Below are 20,753 nucleotides of genomic sequence, written 5' to 3'. Positions count from 1 at the left end.
AGGCTCTCGACCAATCAATAGATGGCCAACGTATCGTTGGAAAAATACCAAAAAACACGTAAATAGATTTAAAAAGTCATATTCAAAATCTCTCTTTTATTAAGTCTGACATACGTGATCTTCAAAGATGTTTTTCTGTGCAAAATTTGATGATTCTGACACGTCGACGCGTCTGGAGTGGACCAAAACTCCCGAAAACCGACACCTGGAGACTCGAAAAAGGACAAAAATAACAAGAACGAAAGATTTGCTGTAGAATGCGAATTGGTCGATTGGCCACTATGTTGGCCTGCTTCGGATGCCCCAACGATATTAGAATCATCAAATCTTATATACACATTCAATGTAAAGCATGGGTACTAGACTGGCTTTTTTATAATAAGTATCCAAATAGCAAATAGATAAATAGATAAATTTCTTAGAGGGCCCCAAAATGAGTTTCCTTCTTTCCTAATGGTGGACCATTACAAAGCCCACCTTGTTGCAAGGGGTTATGCACAACAACAATGCATTGACTTTGAAGAAACTTTTGCCCCCACTTCCAGGATCACTTTCATGAGTATTAATGCCACTGCTGCCTACTTTCATTGGGAAATACATCAACTTAACATTAAGACAACATTTCTTCATGGGCACTTGTAAGACGAAGTCTATGTTACCCAACCTCCTGGCTTTGAGATTAAAGGTTCTAAAGGGAGGTTCTAAAGGGAAGGTATGCTGGTTGAAAAAACCCTTTATGGATTGAAGCACACACCCCGGGCTTGGTATTCAAGGATACATGCTCATTTACTAAGTCTTGGCTTTCAGAACAGCCCTATAGGGGCTACAATTAACGTCCGCAAGAGCAAGACAGATCTATTGATTTTAGTACTTTGTGAATGACATGCTTGTTACTGGAACACATGTTAAGCAAATTGCAACATTTAAGCTTTACTTGCAGGAAGTCATTTGCTATGTTAGATCTTAGTCATTTGCATTATTATCTAGCCATTCAATTTCCTAGTAGTGAGGGGGATATTTTGATGTCACAATCCAAGTACATTGGACAGCTTTTACAATGTTTTCAATTTGAGGATTGCAAGCCAGTATACACACCATTAGAGCCTGGTTTTCATTTCTCATATGATAATGACAGTGGTGCATGTGATATCACTCTCTATCAATAGGCAACCAATTGTTTGATATTTTTATGCCATACCAAACCAAATCTTTAGTAATATGTCTCACAGTTGAGCAGATACATACACATCCCCTCTACACACCACTCGCAAGCCGTGAAGCATGTCCTCGGGTATCTCAAAGGCACTCGACATTTGGGCCTTCTCTACAAGGCCAATTCTTCTCTGGTCATGCATGGATTCACTCATAGTGAGTGGGTTGGTTATTCCGACACCCATGTGTCAGATACTTGATACTTCATGCATCTCTTGGTTCAACAAGAAGCTCACTACAGTTGCTACTTCTAACTGTGAGGCTGAGTACAAAGCACCTTTTATAGCTACAGTGAGTGTGTTTAGCTATGAAAGTTACTTGCAGATTTTCATGTATGTCAAACAACTCCTACTGTCATCTTCACTGATAGTCAGAGTGCTTTGGCGTGTCAAATAATGACAATTGTTTCATGCTTGATACTTCATGCATCTCTTGGTTCAACAAGAAGCAAACTACAGATACTACTTCTAACTGTGAGGCTGAGTATAGAGCAACTTTTACAACAATGGAGTGTGTTTGGTTGTGGAAGTTACTCGCAAATCTTCATGTATGTCAAACAACTCCTAGCGTCATCTTCACTAATAGTCAGAGTGTTTTGGCTATTGCACGGAATCCCATTTTACATGCCCACACAAAGCATACTGAGGTTCATTATCATTATGCCAAAGAGATTGTTAGTAGGTGATATTCAGTTGTCTTATGTTCCCACTTTACAAAATCTCTTCACAAAATCTCTTCCTCGACCTAAGTTTGAAGCTTTCCGACAAGCTTTCAACTTAGTACTTTTATGACTTGATCTCTTATGCTATGTACAATCATCATACAAGATGAACATGTGCAATCGTGACATTAGTTCTTTTGGTATTCTGAGACGTGTCCAAGATACTTCATCCCATACCATGAAGGGGGATTTGTAGGCCACTCTATGGCCTATGCATAGATGCCATTCATTCCTTGGTATGTGCCTTGTAGGCCTAGATATAGGCAGTTAGGGCATTTATTACATGTGCCAATTAGCACACTCGCTACTACTAGGACACCCTGTCCAAGGGTTTTGTTATATTGGGTTTACTTTGTACTTTTCATTCATAGCAGCAATTCATTACAGCAGCACAATTTCTCTCCATTGCTTTCATTACAGCAGCACAATTTCTCTCCATTGCTTTATTACTTGCCCTAGCTTACAGACACATGGCAACAATTCGACTGTCCCTGGGATGGTTTGGGGTACACAAAGGTGTCCAAGAAACAGATGGCTGCACAGCAGTCAGCAAAAAAAGGTGGCTGTTCCAAAAGCTTTTTGGAGTGGCAGGAGCTGGTCAGGATGCATCGGCGGCTCAGGGCACTGCAGAATAGATGCGCAGCTACATAGACTGCCACGGAGCAGTCGGTGGGCCATTTTGTAGACTGGTTGGGGTAGTCAACTAGTCAGACCAGTCTACAGACAGGTCAGGCTAGTCTGTAGATCAGTCGGCCAGTCTACAGATTGGGACAGGTAGATGTGGAGGACTCCAAAGGGGGGCAATCACGTTGTGCCAAGTCACCGGTGCCACACTTGAGCTGCCACCACTGCAGCAGGGGGGCCCAGTGGCAGAAGTTCCTCACCATTGGCTGCCTACACAAGGCTGCCTACACAGCAGCAAGGAAGACAGGATTCAGAGGGGACATGTGCCTCACCATTGGCTGCCTATACAGCAGCAAGGAGGTCAAGGTTCACAGGAGCAAACTCTGTGTTACGTTGGGCTGTTCACTGGAGCAGAGGGAGGTGTTTGCAGGGTACCATTACGAAGCCCATAGAAGCTCTAGGAAACCAACGCAGGCTTAAGTGTTTTGAAGGTGCCACGAGGTAGGAGAACAGTTATGGGTGTCACTAGGGTCCAAATCTAGTCAGTGCCCTCCTGATAGAGTGTGGCACACTGCGTTACATATTTTGTATATAATTTGGTCCATTATTCGACAAATATTCTTGTTTCTACTCTCTCTCTCTCTCTCTCTCTCTCTCTCTCTCCCGCATTGTTCAATTACTGTCTGCACAATGTCTCTCTCCCAGTACTAGTACACTAAGGAAAGAAGTTCGATTTGATTTTAGCACTCTGTAATTCCTAAGCACTATCTCGTCATCAAGCTTCCACCGTCCACCCTCTTTCCTAATACATGTATATGGAGGGAAAAATAGTAATAACTCAAACGATTAAGAGACCCACGTCATTGCTTATGCCTTAAATCTTAAGAGGACCACAAGGTAGTTAATCAATGTAGTAATAACTACATTGCAGTTTTTTTCGACCATGGTTTTTGTCTTTGCTTCTATCCTTCGCTTTTTTTTCTGTGGGCTCACACCAGCCCCACCAATTCACAATACATTCATAACTCATGTTTCCAAAAGCAGCAAGCTGCAATAAGACCAATGCCATGGTCAAACCGCCAAGATGCAGCTTTCTCGTGCTTCAAGTATAATCTTTTAATCTTTTATAAGAACAATAATCGTAGAAGAGCTCCTCTTCACACAGTAGTAACCTCTTCATTACAAAAGCTTGTTTTGATGGAGGGACCACGTGAACTTTCTTACCCTGTACATAAAACCTTGCTCTCAGATACTTATGCCGTTTTCCAGTAAATGAGCCAGATCGTCCCTACAAATGAGAGGATGAACTCTTACCTAATCTTTCCAATGTGTATGGTATAGCCTATGCGGATCAATGTGATTGATCACTACATCACAACAGTGAAACAATACTTACATTCACCTACAAATCCATTTCCAGTCCAAATTGATGCGTCCCCTGCATCAAGAGCTGAAAAGTATCTGACCACCACTTTCATGAGCTTGGATCTCAAATCTGAATCTCATTCACGGCCTGATGACTGTGAAAGAGTGTTTAACCTCGACTATAAATCCATTTCCAATCCCGTCCCACAGCAATCAAGAGCTCAACCGTATTTTACAGCAACTTCTGCGATCAATAATTCATTATATGGTAAGAAAAATACCATGTAGAGCCATACCCAAGCAATAACTATAGTAGTTTGTCATGATCATAGTAAAAGACTTCTTACCATAGTATGAACTATGACTTGGGAACTGTCACATTTAAAATTTTGACATCTTGGTACGGTTTATCGTTCTTGTCAGTCTTTACCTTCTCAATTCCCTGTGACAAAAGTGTACAATTCAAATTACAGCAAATCATCATGCCCCTAGCCCTAAAATCCAGTAACACATTTAAATTTGCATTAAGTGAAACACGTTGATATTCTCTTATTTTCCTTGTGAGTGGTTGCCCTTCCATCTTTCCTTTATTAGAATGGGTCCAGCATGAGAGAGAGAGAGACACCTGTACAACATCCATTCCTTTTACAACACGCCCAAACACTGTGTGCTTGTTGTCAAGCCAGGGAGTAGCAACAGTTGTAATGAAAAACTGTGAGCCATTGGTATTTGGACCAGCATTGGCCATTGAAAGAGTGAACGGCCGATCATGCCTTAAACTGTGAAAGAAAGCATATATCCAAGTCAGGTTGCCACTTCCATAAATTAAAAATATGGCATCATTTCAAGATCTCTCTCTCTCTCTCTCTCTCTCTCTCTCTCTCTCTCTCTCTCTCTCTCTCTCTCTCTCTCTCTTCGCCCGTCGCTGATCGTTGGCCATCGCTGATCGTTGACTGTTGTTGTTGATCATCTTGCTGCCCGTCTGATCATCTGTAGCCTCTCCCGTTAGCCCATCGCTAGCCTCTCCCCTCTCCCATCGCTAGCGCTAGCCTCTCCCATCACCTGCTGCTTTTCTCCTCCTGCCTGTCTCTAGCCTCTCCCATTGCTTGTTTCTCCTCGTGTCCAGTCTCCAGTTAGGGTAGCAGACCCCGGGCTGAGCTGAGCCCCTGCCTCAGCAGTCTGGGGTGTTAGAGACAGAAAAGGGGCCCCCATCCACTCACAGGCCGTTATGGAGTTCCCGAAGGTGAAAACCTTTGTCACTAGCCCTATCAGTAAACTGTCCTACTCTGATATTGCAGCAACACCCAGCCCTTATGCATTGCATTACAAGAGAAGGATCAGTTCAGACCTACAGGAACAGATATATTTTCTACAGCAGGAAGTTAAAGAGATCAGGCTCCAACTTGCAGCTCTAGGAAGAAAGATGAAGGACATCACAGAGATGATCTCCACCCAAGTCAGCTCAGCCAAGAAGGAGATGGCCACCATAGCCAGCCACAAAGTCAACAATGAAGACCTTTATGCAGAAGTCAAAGAGCAGGAAGCTATAGTGGCCAATAGGAAAATACTACGCATTGGAGGGCTACCAAAGGAATGTATTAGCTAGCCTCGAGGATGATGCAGGGTACACACCAGAGGATAACTTCACATTGTCTCAAGAAGGGGATACCACAAGTTGATTGGGATGAAAATGATATTGGCTGTATCACTCAGACAGGAACACACGCACAAGTGTATTTCAAGGAAAGGGTAGGAAGAGTCAGGATTCTCCGACAGACAAATAAGCTGAAGGGTACAAGGGTGTGGCTATCCGAAGAGCTAACTCCGCTCAGCTCAATATTGAACTCTCTAAAGTGAAAGATGCACACAAACCTGGAAAATGGGCAGTCGACCGAGAAGGACTGGCATTAATTAGAGATTTCAAATCTAAACCCAAAGACTCTCAGTCTTAAACTGATGTAATGAAGGCCATGTTATGATAGGATTAGTATTTAGATGAATGTTATAATAATCTCGAGCTGAGATGCCTTGTGTACTCTTCGACTCTCTGGTTTATCCAGATGTTGTAAGTCATTTTCACATGTTGCTTTTTTGTCCCATAGGACCGTGAGGCCTCCTGCAGACGTTAATATGACTCTCTCTCTCTCTGTCTCTCTCTCTCTCTCTCTCTCTCTCTCTCTCTCTCTCTCTCCCCCCCCCCCCATGCGCACGTGCACACATGCACACACAACTACTAATACACGTGTGTTAAAGATTTTTATGTGCCATGACGACTCCCCAAATTATGAGAGAGAGAAATCTGTTTGCTTAAGGCTAGTAGCCTTCCCTCTTCACATAAAACGGCTCAGAACTTTAAAAAAGGACCATCAAAGACTCCTTTCTAGCCATATTAAAAATTCCTTATTGATTCTTTCCCCACACACCATCAACCTCTCAGAAATTCATAACACTAATATAGCAGCGACTTTGTTTGGATCCATTTAAACCCCCTCACGAGTTTTATTAAAATCCAACTCCTGTAACCTAGCCATGCAAAGCAAGGTTTTCTTTCTATTGACAAATAGACTAATCTTCCTCAAGATATTGAACACTTTTCTTCAGCGTTCACCATGCTCAGCAATACTTTTGCTATGAACTAGAATATCATCAATAAAAAATACCATAAACTTTCCAATATACGGCCACAGTATATTAATCATCAACATGACGAATGTAGCTAGAGCACTGGTAATAGGCAAAAAAACCATCCTTCTTTTTCTTTAATATCACCAAAGAAGTAAGTGTTGTGGAACTAGATTTATTTATAGGTTCTACCCCAACAGTTCTACCCCAAGAATAAGTTCAAGCAAGGTCATCTCCCCATCTTGTATATCCAAAATGTTAGTCGATGCATGCTCAAATGACTCTAGTCACATCACCAGAGTCACCAAGGAATGGCGCTCCGACATCTGGAGCATCTGGAATGTATTCCGGGAAGCAAGGCAGAGCCAGAACGTCTCCCAAAAAAAAAATATCTTTCAAAGTTTCAAATGGGTATTTTAGAGCTTCAATGGAAAGTTTAAAGCTGTAAAATGTTAGTTTCTTTCATTTTCTAGCATAGTTTTATGAAATATGATGATGTGTCGTATATGAAGTCGCTTTCCGGTTCCCGAACCCCTTCCCAGAACGTGCCCGTTCCGACACCCAAATTTCCAGAACGTTCCCATTCCCTGGCTCCAGAAAAATAAGAACTTTTATAGTCAAACCTAAAGGACTTTTAGGTAAATTGTTTTCACTTCAAAGAACAAATGACACATCTTTCAATTTAATTAATAAATGTGCTTTTTGCCAATCAATGACATGATTGTTTTTAGAATGCCACTCCTTTCTCAGTTCCACATCTGTGTAAGCTAGCCTACTCATTTTGAAATCTAGCTTCTCCATGTTAAAAATGAACACAACAGAGGGTATCCCACAGCGGAAGGCTAATAGGGTGTCCCAGCAATTCATGCGGAAGTGTTTAACTACAGAATCCAAAACTTTTTTCCTTGTGTGTAGTAAACAAAAGTGCGTGCATGAGTGTGTGTGTGTGTGTGTGTGTGTGTAAGCAAGCAAGTAGACAATGCTCCACAAGAGATACAGAACCAACCAAAATATATTTCCGTCCTCTAGGACAATACAAAAGAGGTCCAAAGTCCCACCAAATCGTGGTCCTCTGCTACTACCTCCATGGCACCTCTAGATCCCTCAGCCCAAGTGCTCCTTGCCGAGCTTCTATAGACTTTAGTCTCAATGCCTTGATCTCTACACCTTGCTGCTCTGGATGTTAACCTAGGTGTGCAGCCCTAACTCAGCTTTGTTTGTAGCTCTTCACCCTCCAATTTTCCTCCTGGATGTAGAACCCAATGGTGCTGATCTGCTGCTCCAAGTCTGCTGAGGATCTGCTGCTCCAGATGATGTATAATGCACCCTTTATAAGGGCTAGATGTCCCCCATATTGGCCAACCAGGTAGGGGCTAATGAGCCGAACAGCCTGTTTCAGCCGACCCACCCTCCAGGTGGCCTCTCCAATTGATACCCTTGCAGGCCCGTGCCTGGCCACATGGCAGGCTACCACTGGCCCAGGCAGTCCTGCCTATACCCCACCTGTCTCTTGGCCCTGTTTGAGGCCCATAACCTCCTCCATGTAGGTGCAGATCTGCCCTATGGATCCGAGTCTGTTCCAGGCCTATTCCGGCTCTCAGATTCTCTGCTGCACGTGTCACCACAATGTAAATATCCTAAGTCAAAGTACAATTGACCATTTATTTGATCATAATTAAAGAGTTTTATATGCGTTAATTATGGTCAAAGGGTTCTTTTAATGGTCAAAGGATTGACTACGGTCAGAGATACTTGACTCTAGTCAAGTAAACCTGACTTCGGTCGGGGAGACTTGGTTTATTACCACAGAGCTGACTACGGTCGAAGAGTGTTGACTTCGGTCAACGAGACTTGGCATGCGCCAAGAGGGTTAACCACGGTTAACCAAGATGTGCCAACTTCGGTTGGAGAGTTGTGCCAACTTTGGTTGGAGAGACTTGGCTATAATTAAGGCGCCTCGACCCTTGGTCAAAGCTCCTTAATTATGATCAAGAGTGTTGACTCCGGTCAACCAGAGAATAAATTTATATTTTTATATTTGTTTAGGTGTGCACATGTATTCAGTGGGGACGCCCACCGTGACTAGAATTAGTCCACAGTGTGTTATTTGCTCAGACATTCATAGACGTTATAAACTTTCTTTCTCTCTCTTTGAACACATGCACGCACACGTGCACCCGCACACACACACACGTGTATGTATGTATGTATGTATGTATATCAACATCATGACCAATGAGTAGATTGTACATGTTAGAATATATGTCACATGAGAAAAATGGAAATAAGTATCGCACAATTGACCTAAGACCCAACGTCCAAGCTCGATATAAAATGTATATACCTAGATGAATCCGGGAACATTCCCAAACTCATCCTCTAAAAACACAACATAGTGCAGTTTCAATCTCACGATGGTCACTCGTAAGATTGAAAACCATAAACTCCATCCCGCATAGCAGGGACTAGCTACTATGACATCCCCACTGACGTCATCAGCGCCCAACAGTGGGTGTAGACCATAGTATAAAAGTATGCTCTCACACATACAAATCCACACACCCACACATACTTGAACATCCAATTATACAAAGTCTTCGTACTGAGTTTCTGTCGGCACTCCAGAGGTGAAGGGCAAACTCAGCCATGACGAAGGCTAGCACTAAAGGAGAAGGCTAATCAAAAAGTAGTCCAAATCTCTTCATTCAAGCTACAACTGCTTGTGAAGTCTAAACGATTTCATTTTAGTCTCTCCCAAACGAGCAGCTAAATCTAAATCTAGCTGATAGGGCAACGCACCATTTAAGATAGAAAGAATTATAGCAATACCAACAGGCCGCAACTTGGACGAAAACTTCAGAAGGTGAAATTTGCATGTCCGCTTATACGGCAGAAGCATATACCTAGATTAATCCAGTAACATTCCCAAACTCATCCTCTAAAAGCACAACATAGTGCACTTTCAATCTCACAAATAGTCACTCATAAGATTGAAAACCATAAACTCCATCACGCATATCAGGGACTAGCTACTATGACATCCCCACTGACGTCATCAGCACCCAACGGTGGGTGTAGACCATAGTATAAAAGTAAGCTCTCAAACATACAAATCCACACACCCACACATACTTGAGAACCCATTTATACAGAGTCTTCGTACTGAGTTTCTGTCGACACTCCGGAGGTGAAGGGCAAACTCAGCCATGACGAAGGCTAGCACTAAAGGAGAAGGCTAATCAAAAAGTAGTCCAAATCTCTTCATTCAAGCTACAACTGCTTGTGAAGGCTAAACGATTTCATTTTAGTCTCTCCCAAACGAGCATCTAAATCTAAATCTAGCTGATAGGGCAACACACCATTTAAGATAGAAAGAATTATCGCAATACCAGCAGGCCGCAACTTGGACGAAAACTTCACAAGGTGAAATTTGCATGTCCGCTAATACGGCAGAAGCATATACCTAGATGAATCCAGGAACATTCCCAAACTCATCCTCTAAAAACACAACATAGCAGTTTTAATCTCACAATAGTCACTCATAAGATTGAAAACCATAAACTCCATCACGCATAGCAGAGACTAGCTAGTATGACATCCCCACTGACGTCATCAGCACCCAACAGTGGGTGTAGACCATAGTATAAAAGTATGCTCTCACACATACAAATCCACACACCCACACATACTTGAGCATCCATTTATACAAAGTCTTCGTACTAAGTTTCTGTCGGCACTCCAGAGGTGAAGGGCAAACTCAGCCATGACAAAGGCTAGCACTAAAGGAGAAGGCTAATCAAAAAGTAGTCCAAATCTCTTCATTCAAGCTACAACTGCTTGTGAAGTCTAAACAATTTCATTTTAGTCTCTCCCAAATGAGCAGCTACATCTAAATCTAGCTAATAGGGCACGCACCATTTAAGATAGAAAGAATTATCGCAATACCAACAGGCCGCAACTTGGACGAAAACTTCACAAGGTGAAATTTGCATGTCCGCTAATACGGCAAAAGCATATACCTAGATGAATCAAGGAACATTCCCAAACTTATCCTCTAAAAACACAACATAGTGCAGTTTCAATCTCACGATAGTCACTCATAAGATTGAAAACCATAAACTCCATCACGCATAGCAGGGACTAGCTACTATGACATCTCCACTGACGTCATCAGTGCCCAACAGTGGGTGTAGACCATAGTATAAAAGTATGTTCTCACACATACAAATCCACACACCCACACATACTTGAGCATCCATTTATACAAAATCTTTGTACTGAGTTTCTGTCGAAACTCATCATGAAATGCCAATATCAATGCATAAAGAATAAACAATATAAACACGTATTTAAGGTTGCATCCGTTTTGTACAACATCGAGGTTCAAGGTTAAAGACAAATTTACCAACATTGAAATAGTTTCTTTCTGGGAGCAGGTAATTTCATTGGCATAGATCATAGTCTATCAAACCACAAGTTTCAACAATGCCAAGCTACACACTTTCAACATAATAATCTCCCTCTATGCATGTGTGCATGCATGTGCGTGTGCGTGAGAGAGAGAGAGAGAGAGAGAGGACACACCTCTTATGAAACTCGTCCTCAAATTCTCCACCCCAAATGGATTGCCCACCAGTTCCATCCCCTAAAGGGTCACCTGTTTGTACCATAAAACCCTTGATAACACGGTGGAAGATGAGATTGTCGTAGTAACCATTTCTGCAATGTGTTGTGAAGTTCTCAACTGTCCTTGGGCATTCTTCAGGATACAGTTTGATATGCATATCCCCTAAAGATGTATGAAGCACCTGAAATATATCGTCAATCAACTACATTAGCCAACATCAAAACCATAAATCAATGGACAACTCCCACTTGTAGAAATAAAGAAAAATCACAAGCAAGCCATATAAAATATGACACAAAAACAAATGAGCCACTCTCAATCTTCTAGTTCCACCCATCATTCATCTAAAACGAAAAAGGTACATATCCAAGACACATCAAATTAATGATTGTCATTCTATGGACACATTTCAGACTTAAAACCATTTGTCCCACCCTACAGGCCAGAGGCACTAGACATAATTTGCAATTATAGAGATGAAATTGCATGTTTCATCTGACACATCCCCTTCATTTATTGAAAAATAAGGCATCATACCACATTATCAGGTAGAGAAGTAGTAATGGCCTTGCCAACATCAGAAACAGCTAGCAATTCTTCAGGAGGTGGCTTCTCATTGAAAACATCTCGTCCCTTTGTAGCATCCTCTGCTTCCTCAGGTTCCCTACGACTGTAACCACCGAATAGCATAGCCATTAAGAAAAACACTAAAATTTTCCATTGTCCAAACACCTTGGATTCAACTCAAATTCGTCATATCATACGTGCATGTGTAAAACATTTCAACACATCATCAATAGTTCCACAATGTCATCCACATTATCCCTCCATGAAATTAAGAATGATAGAAAAAAAGAAAGCGCATACCTTGGTTGCACAATCAGACGACTCCACTCCACTGCCTTGCTCGTGACACGAAGCCTAGGAGATCAAACTTCAAGGTGGGCCAACCTGCTGGTCGGCCGCCTAGGCTGCCTGGTTGGGCTCTGTAGGGCAGGGGGTCAGCCCCTATTGGCTGTGTGGCAGCCCTTTATAGGGCAGGAGGCTGAGGTGGCCTAGTCAGGCTGTTTCAGGATGGGATTCCTTTTATAGGGCTGAGTGGCAGCCCCTATAGGCTATAAGCTGGGATCAGCCCACATCAGCCCCACTGGTCAGCCTAGTAGACCAGGCAACTAGGGAATGGGCGCTGTCTATATATATAGGCCCCCCTTCCCTCACTTGTGGCATTCAATGTGGAACACAGTTGTGCATATATAGCAGAGTTTTCCCCGCGGTTCAGGAGTTGTCCTAAAATCCCTTGCAGTCTCTCTTGCCTCTTTTTCTCCTTTCCAGTTTTGTTGGTGTGTGGTTTTCTCTCTCTCTCCGTTTCTGTTCAGAGCCGTTGCAGTTCTCACAGCGTTTTCATTTGTTTTTTTGGAGATTTTAATTTGTATAGGTGCTCTCAGTTCAATGGAGAGTGGAAGGTGAAGGTCTTCCGTGTAGACAGAGGGGGATCTCTCACTGCAGATGGTGATGCTCATCACGGGCATCCACAGCCCATGACATGCACACTGCATACTAGCTGCAGCCCGTGGCATGCTGCCTGCCAGCAAAGGCTGCGCCAGGAAGCCACAGAGACCGCGCCAGCCCTCTACGGGTGCCCTGATAGATCGACGCCATGTGGCAGGCACCACGTGGCAGCCAATCAGTAGTCGGCTGGTTGAGACAAGCCAAGGGCCTGGTCGGCTAGTTCTAGGGCCTTGGGGGCCTATATCAGGCAGCCCCCATGGGCTCTCGTGCCATCCTGGCATGAGGTAGGGGTAGAACCTTCCACCAACAGCAGCCTTCATCCCATGATTAGGCCAGGGATCAGCAAACCAGCCGCCCCTCTCGTGCTTCCCCACACCCCACAGTACGTACAGGAACAATTAAACTCAGTAGCAGTAGGGTCAGCATCAGAGCAGCCCTTTCCTTCATTCTTCTACAATGAGGGATTAGTCCCTTCATATAGTATTTTTCCTGTTGTATTCAACCCTATTGGGCAGACATTTATTCAATTTATTTCCCTCCTTGGAGGTCCCCTATATTCACTCTCAGTTTCTCACACTCACCTCACAGTTCCAACCTTATGATTTATAGGTGCTTTCTTCTCTCTCTATCATTCAGCAATTAGGAGAGAGTCTTCTCCTCTCACATTGGTATCAGAGCTTCAATTTTCTCCCAAGATAGTGAGGTCCACTCAGGGACACCCAGTGTTTTATGGTACAGACAAGATCCAGAAGGGATGCCATGGATGCTAGTGACAAGACCAACCCCAGTGTAGAGGAGGAAGTTGCTTTCCCAGCCCCTCCACTGTTGTCAAGGCCCCAATATGACAGATTTTGCAATGGTAGCAGTTTCCACCATGTTAGCCATGGTGCAGACCATGTTGCATATGCAGCAACAGCAACAGCAACAGCAATCAAAGAGTCTCTTAGCATGCATGCTTTAGCTCCAAGAGATGTGGGATGATCATGAGCATGCCGCCAGAGAGCGCGAGAGAGCAGCTCATGAGACAAAAGAAGAGTGCATCGCGAGGCGCAAGAAGCCAAGGAGCTCACAGACTCAGGAGGCGAAGGAAGAACAGGATAGCCATTTTCTCATTTCTCTACTCCAGCCACAAGGAGACGAGGAAAGGAAGAGAGAACCGCATCCCCATTCCCCGAAAAGCTCATTTTTCTTCGATATGATGGTAAGACGAACCCCTAGTGTTGATTTCTTGGCTCATCCAGTTCGAGAGTTATTTCTCACTTGTGCCTACGAAAGACAACGAGAGGTGTATTCTCACATTGATGCACCTCACATGCAAGGCAATAACATGGTGGCACAAGTGGCAAAATGACCACTATGATGCAAACCTTGAGACGCCTCACTATGGGGTGGACGGAGTTCGTGAAAAACATTATGACACAGTTCTTATCCCCACAGAACTTGGACAAATTGCAGAGTCAATTCTTCGAGATCCACTAGGGGGACACCACATCAGTGAACCATTACACCAACAAGTTTACACAGGTGTCCATTTAGTTGACAGAAGGAACGCGAAAAGCTGGGTAAGTTTCTCCATGGTTTGCGTTCAGATATCCAATGGTATGTCCAGAGTTTCAGGCCACGGGATTGAGAGTGCATAACAAGCTTGCCCAGAACTTTGAGTGCATGCACAAGGGTCAGGGACCCTAGTCAGCGCACAGCAACAAGTCCCAGGACTCCACCACACTAGGAGATGGTGGGAAGAAGTCTAGGAACAGGCAGCAAAAGAATTTGAACTTAGAAACCCAAGCGACCTATGTCAAAGAGAACCCGTGTGTCTATTGCCACATGCAGGGCCACAAGAAGCATGATTGCCCTCACTTCAAGAAGCTCCAAGCAACAGGAACAACGTCAAGTGGTTCAATAGCTCTTTTCCTCCCCACGAAGACACCGAGTGTTCGTGGCTGCAAAGTACTTGGGTTACTGAAGAATACTTGGACTAGGGAACGTACCAGTGTTTCAAACTGGACCTCGTTGTTTGAACTTTGAGAGCAATGTGGGGAAGTTCATGAACATACTGGGGGTGCGGAATCCAAGGTCAGATCAAGAAGGCGTCCACAACATGTTCCTGAGTGCTTCTGCAAAGGAGTTGATGGAGAAGTTCTTTGACAGAGTTGGTGTTGAGCCATGGTGTGTAATTGAGAGGTGAGCCACGGTGTGTCATTGAGAGGCAGTGTTGAAACTTGAAAAAATGAGGTCGATGTCTCACCTGTAAACCCCCAGATGAGAAGAGCTCGTACGGGAAGATAGACCTGTAGGAAGTGGGGGGTGAGGCTGTCATGTGGTAGCAGCATGGTGAAGGTACATGGGCTGGTACAGCAACAGGTACAGCAGGAGTCCGTAGTCTGCATCAGTGTGCAGCACCGAAAATAGTAAGTACAGCCTGGATGGGCCAGTATGGAAGGTTTGCAGTAGGCTGGCAGTGTCAGGACAGACCTTCATATGACCAGATCTGGTTGGCGGTACAGCAGACCTGCATACAACAAAGGACCAGAGGCTGCACAGGCACAAAATATATACCTTTGTAAGACTAGAATAACTCCAATCATACATTCAGATTTTTGTTGTTCTAAAGGGGGTGAGGCTGCCATGTGGACAGCAGCATGGCTGCCAAATAGGCAGCACCTAAGACAAAGGTGTGAAAGTATCTGGGCTGGTACAGCAGCAGGTACAGCAGGAGTCCTTAGTCTGATCAGTGCGCAGCACCAGAAACAAAAGTACAGCATGGACAGGGCAGTAGGAAGGTCTGCAACAGGCTGGCACTGTCAGGACCAGATCTGGTGGGCGGTACAGCAGACCTACATATTACAAAGGACCAGAGGCTGTGAAGGTACAAAATATGCACCTTGGTAAGACTAGAATATATCCAATCATAAAAATTCAGATTTTTGTTGTTCTCAAGTCCAAATTCCTACATTGGAAATAAAAGAGAGAAAAACAAGCTAACAAAATTTTCAAAAAACAACAGGTACACATACTTAGCAAGCAAATCAATGCTTATACCGTCATCCCTGCCCAAGAATAAGCAGCTATACTTGGTTTCTAAAGACCCGAGGTGTCTCTTGGGCAAACCCAGTGCTTACTAGCATATGTCAATTAAACAAAAGGGAAGATAACAAGAAACAAAAAAGAAAGGAAGAAGGTGACTAGGCAAAAAAAATCAACCAAATCAAGAAACAAAAGGGAGCAAAAAACAGGGGGAAGCATGTAAAAAAGAATTGTCCAGTCTTAACCTAGCAGGTTTTGGGATTTGGTTGCTTCTTTATGCAGATGATGTGGTTGTTTTCACTGATAGTGAGAGCAAGATGCAACAAATGATGGATATACTCGGCATATTCTGTTCGGAAAGTGGGCTGGCTGTTAATGTTACCAAAACTAAACTCATGACAGTCAAAACTATACAGCCAAGCAACCCCCCCTCAATCTCATACATGGGTCAACCAGTTGATACAGTGCACTCATTCAAATACCTAGGCATTGAAATTCCAGCCAATAATAAATGGAGCAGCTGTGTGCAACGGAGACTTGATGCAGGATGGGGAAAGTATTACCAATTTGAAAATGACTGCAGTAATAGCAATACAAGAAGATGGCATGTACGAAACATGATTTTTGGGGCATATGTGATACAAACAGTGCTCTATGGAGTAGAGGTGTGGGGTGGGAGTATATCATCCTCGAAATGGAATGATTTGGAAAAAATGCAGAAATCTTTTATTAGGAGACACCTTGGCATCAAGGCTACTTCTAGAGACAAAATGCTTACCCGTAGAGTTACATGCTTTAAAGAAGGTACGCAGATACATTACAAAGGTCAAAGGCATGGATGCTGAAAGGCTGCCAAAGAGGGCATGGGGAGAAAGTCAAAAGCCCCAAAAGACAAACAAGAGCAAGATTTTGGCATCTGGATGGGCACTAGATCTGAGAAATTGGTTCAGGAAGTGGGAGGTAGAGGAGTACTTGAACTACTCACCAGAGGAGGTAGATGAAGATGCTTTTCATCGTGACCTGCTGAATGCACTACACAGGAAAAGGCAAACAGCTAAAAATAGAGATAAGTTCGAGTACTACTGCACATTTATCAACCCCCAATATTGGCCCACTTATACGGCAGAGGAGTCAGCCACGCAGAAGTACATTTGCACACCTATGGCAATGCATAAGCGGAGGGCTTTGGCTTCACTTTGCACCCGATCACACCAGCTGCAAATTGAAATAGGAGGATGGAAAGACATGCCAAGAGAGAGCAGAATATGCCAATTATGTGACCAGGGTATGCCAGAAACAGAAGAACACATGGTAATGATATGTCCTTACTATGCACACATTAGGAAAAAGTTCAGCTCTCTTCTTGAGGGACATAACAGACTGGCTGATTTGCTACATAAGGCGTCACCCTCAGCTTTAGGAACATTTGTATCTAAGCTTTTCAAGCACAGAAACTCACCTAGACATAAAGGTAGTTTCTCTTATTACCCTCCCCTTTGAGGGCGGAGTCTTTATGTATGTAAGGTTTTGTATTGTTTCAGGTCCCATAGGCCGATTTTTGGTCTTCAGAGGACGATAATATATTCTTCTTCTTCTTCTTCTTCTCTCACACACATATGAATGAAAGAAAGAAAAGCCTCATAGAGGATGGTCAACTGGTCACAGTGGACTGTGTCATCCCAGTCTGTGGGCTGACTGGTTGGTTGACTGCTGGGGGGTTTCTCCTATACATAGGGCCCCATGCACAAAGCCAGGTATTCTTTGGAGCTTGGATTGGACTGCATCCAGAGCAGCCAGGAGGATCTTGGAAAGTCTACTCAACCTGAAGATCACATTGCATGTGTGAAGAGCAAAGGGAGTACCATCTACACAGGACTGTTTCTGCAGGGCAGGAGTCCAAGAGTCTGCAGCATCCCTAGGTGCACATCTATACACTGTAGGGTTAGCATAAGGGTGCAGCAAAGGAGCTTTGACTGCAGTACACCATTGGTACTGCAGGAGTGCTCAGCCTTCAGTGACTACTGAAGCCCACACACACAGGCGTGTCGCAGAAGAAGAGTTTCCCTCAGAGGGTGCAGCAAACGGTGCCTAGTTTGGTGCCTTACCTCAGGGATTGTTTCTAGAGTTGTTGGTACATATTTGGCAAGTTTTTATACATGGTTTCTACGTCAATATCCACACTGTTTTGGCTGTGCGTATGAGTTCTCTTTCAAATCTGATTGTCCTTTTCCTTTCAAGCAAACCACATGTATTTGAGTTGTGTTCCATTCTCTATCTTGTGATCTCAGGGTATATCTTCCGCTGCCTGAGTAGTGTTGGCCCTAAGCAAGCAACCTACCTCTATATTTTCCAACATTAACCGTTACTGAAGGTTGGCAACAATCACCTGAAGAGGTAGACCCGATGTTTCTTAAATGCACAGCAGATAAGAGTGGGATCTGTCAAAGGCTCACGATGCTCCATTGCATTGGCAGCAGCTCCTGGCAGTTTTTTTACCCTTTTGCTCCCACTACCACCTTGATAGAGGGCTATTCTCAAAAATCTCTCTGTATTCTCAACTTTGCCAAGAATTCTAGCCACTTTGTTTGTATGTAAGTTCACCACCTGAAAGGCATCAATATAATTGTCATGAAACATTTTCAAGAGATAATCTGCTAAAATGACTGCCAGCACATGGGAAACGTGACAAAGTAAGTATTTGTAACCAGTATTATACCTTGATCCCTAAAAGAGTGGGATATAGCAGAAAATTACTACTCTCATCAAATACTGCATTTGGCAGTGGAACCATTTCAGTTTTCTCGATCTCTTTCTCCACAGCCATTCTACGCCCAAAATCTATTGCATCAAGCCTATACAAAGGAGCATCACTCCTTTGTAAGTCTTGTGCTACCTGGACAGGCAAGTCATGCACAACAATAATGATAAGAGCCAGTCAAGTATTCTTTACTGTACTAACCAACCCGAAAAAAAGGGAAGGGGCGATTTAATACAATCTCTAGCAATAAACGAGTGTCCCTCCCAGATTTAATACAATCTCTAGCAATAAAGAATATGGTTCCAAAGCATGCTTTGTCAATATTGCAAGCGACCGAGTGGATGGAAACTAGAAGACGAACAGAAAGAAAAGAAAAATAAAAACTATCCATTTCCATAAACGAAGTTACTATGGTTCCCTTGACAAACATGGGCACTGTGGCCATATATACCTCAAGTGATTCATCATAAGCCCGTCTCAACTTCCCAGTCTCAAACCAGAAGACACGAATACGCCGATCAGGAGAAGTGGTCACAAACTGTTTCCCATCCGGACTAACCTGCTCAAAAAGAGGACAACCCACTGCTCAGCAAGGAGAATCAGTGTTATGCTCTTCCAAACACTCCAGCCAGTCGTCAACTGTTTCAAAGGGGACTGTAGAAAGGAGGAGGGAGGGATAGGACATTAACGTCTGCAGAAAGCTAAAAAGCCTATGAGACACAGCTAATAAGGAAAAAATCCTAGTACGGGACCAAGGGGGTCTAGCACACCCCTAAAGTCCTAAACTGAAAACAGAATACACTCTGAACATGTGCCCCTGAGGGGAATTTTGACATGTATTGACCATTGGTAACATAAGCTCTGTGTGGAACCGACTAGATCCCATGCGGGAACCTGGTATATCTAGAACATGTCAGAGATCTGTTGCTGCCATTCTTTGCTGCACTCCATCTGACAAACGTGTGGTATCATGAGGTGGCCCAGTATGCTGTGCCTCAAATAAGGTGCCAGCTCACTGCTCATGTTCCAACCTCCAATAGCTCTAGCATCTCTGAGAATGGGCTCACAATTTTGTATTTTTTTTTCCAGAGAAAAGGAACTTCTATTTCCGAGAATTGGGCTCTAGCATCTCTAAGAATGGGCTCGCAATTGTGTCTCTCTTCCCACAAGGGATTGTTTAGAAAGAAAGAAAGAAAGAAAGTTTATTAAAGTCTTCGGAAGACCGATGGGTCTATGAGACTGTGAAAATCCTGATACAACGAGCTGTGGTAGTGGAGCTACTACCAAGCAGCTGAGAATGGATAAGAGGGCCTCGATAGAGAGAGGCTCCAATGGGGACCGATGCTACGACCGCATGAAACCCGTGGTAGAGCACTAACATCAATCAATATGTGTGGCATGCTGTGGTCTCCTAGCCGTGGCTCTGTGTCGAAGAAGTGCCGCTGTCACACCCGTCAACTGTGTTCTTGGTCTAACAAACATGGAGGGTAGATCCCCAAGTCTGATCTGTGCATCGCTAACAGGTCGATCGTATCTCTTGCTCCGCTATGCCGTCTCCCTAGGGACTACTGCTTTGTGCTATCTGACTGGAAAAACTCAGTGATTAGGCTCTGGGGAGAGTCTAGCTGAGCACCCTCATCTCGTCCATGTGCCGTAAGCAGTTGGTCTCTATGTCATACAACCTCATGAATGAAGGTCGCCGAACGTCTCTGATCCAGAGAAGTCCGAATCCATCTCTGAAAAGACAGTTGTCACCATTTGGGACTTCTGCTAAGAAAATAGAGGAATAATTCTTAAACGGGAATTCATTTTGACCAAAGAAAGTTAAAGTGGTTAACCAAGAATAAGTATTTTTGTTTTACTTTTGCGTTGCATTGGTAAAAGAGAACTATGGGGACGCCCACAAGGGACTAGAAATAGTCCAAGAACTAGAATGCATGCATTAGACTAACCTTTAACGGGTTAAAGTGTTGGATTTTTGGATGTGTAGGTCCAAGAAGGGTGCAAAAAGGGCTCAAAAGCCAAGGGAAAGCGCCAAAAGCGGGATCTAGGAGACTAAAAGCACCAAGAGGAGGTGGCGCCCACATATGAAGGGCCCCACACAGTTAATAGCCAGCGACAGAGCCTAAACAACAAGATTCTGGCCCCAAAAGCATGCGAATCAGCTTTTAGAAGCTCTAGAAAGCTAAAAGTGTTAAAGCCCAGCTTTTTGGCAAAGAAAGTATAAAATTAGGCAAAATAAAGCTAGCCCCAGCTTTTTAGAAAGCTCTGCTTTCGGGTTGAGGCCA

At 43.7% G+C, this 20,753-nt stretch overlaps 1 protein-coding gene across 2 annotated transcripts in view; it reads right to left on the bottom strand.

Annotated features, from left to right (window-relative positions):
* Positions 1 to 3,535: 3,535 nt before the first annotated feature.
* CYP71 (cyclophilin71) overlaps positions 3,536 to 20,753 on the bottom strand; it is a 35,120-nt gene continuing 17,902 nt past the window's right edge. For both annotated transcript variants that reach the window (XM_087401688.1, XM_087401689.1), the window contains exons 7-14: positions 18,917 to 19,024; positions 18,424 to 18,600; positions 18,094 to 18,311; positions 11,709 to 11,841; positions 11,129 to 11,352; positions 4,548 to 4,701; positions 4,270 to 4,364; positions 3,536 to 4,166 (exon numbers count right to left, since the gene is read on the bottom strand). In XM_087401688.1, the coding sequence (XP_087257814.1) occupies positions 4,281 to 4,364; positions 4,548 to 4,701; positions 11,129 to 11,352; positions 11,709 to 11,841; positions 18,094 to 18,311; positions 18,424 to 18,600; positions 18,917 to 19,024 (1,098 nt within the window). In that variant the 3' untranslated portion in view covers positions 3,536 to 4,166; positions 4,270 to 4,280. The remainder of the gene's footprint in view (positions 4,167 to 4,269; positions 4,365 to 4,547; positions 4,702 to 11,128; positions 11,353 to 11,708; positions 11,842 to 18,093; positions 18,312 to 18,423; positions 18,601 to 18,916; positions 19,025 to 20,753) is intronic.

Source organism: Dipteris shenzhenensis, chromosome 30, assembly GCF_047967505.1.
Source record: "Dipteris shenzhenensis isolate YYH24624 ecotype China chromosome 30, Dip_SZ_1.0, whole genome shotgun sequence".
Classification (NCBI taxonomy): Eukaryota; Viridiplantae; Streptophyta; class Polypodiopsida; order Gleicheniales; family Dipteridaceae; genus Dipteris; species Dipteris shenzhenensis.
Note: the sequence above shows the minus strand (reverse complement) of the source record. Positions and strands in the feature narration are given on the sequence as shown.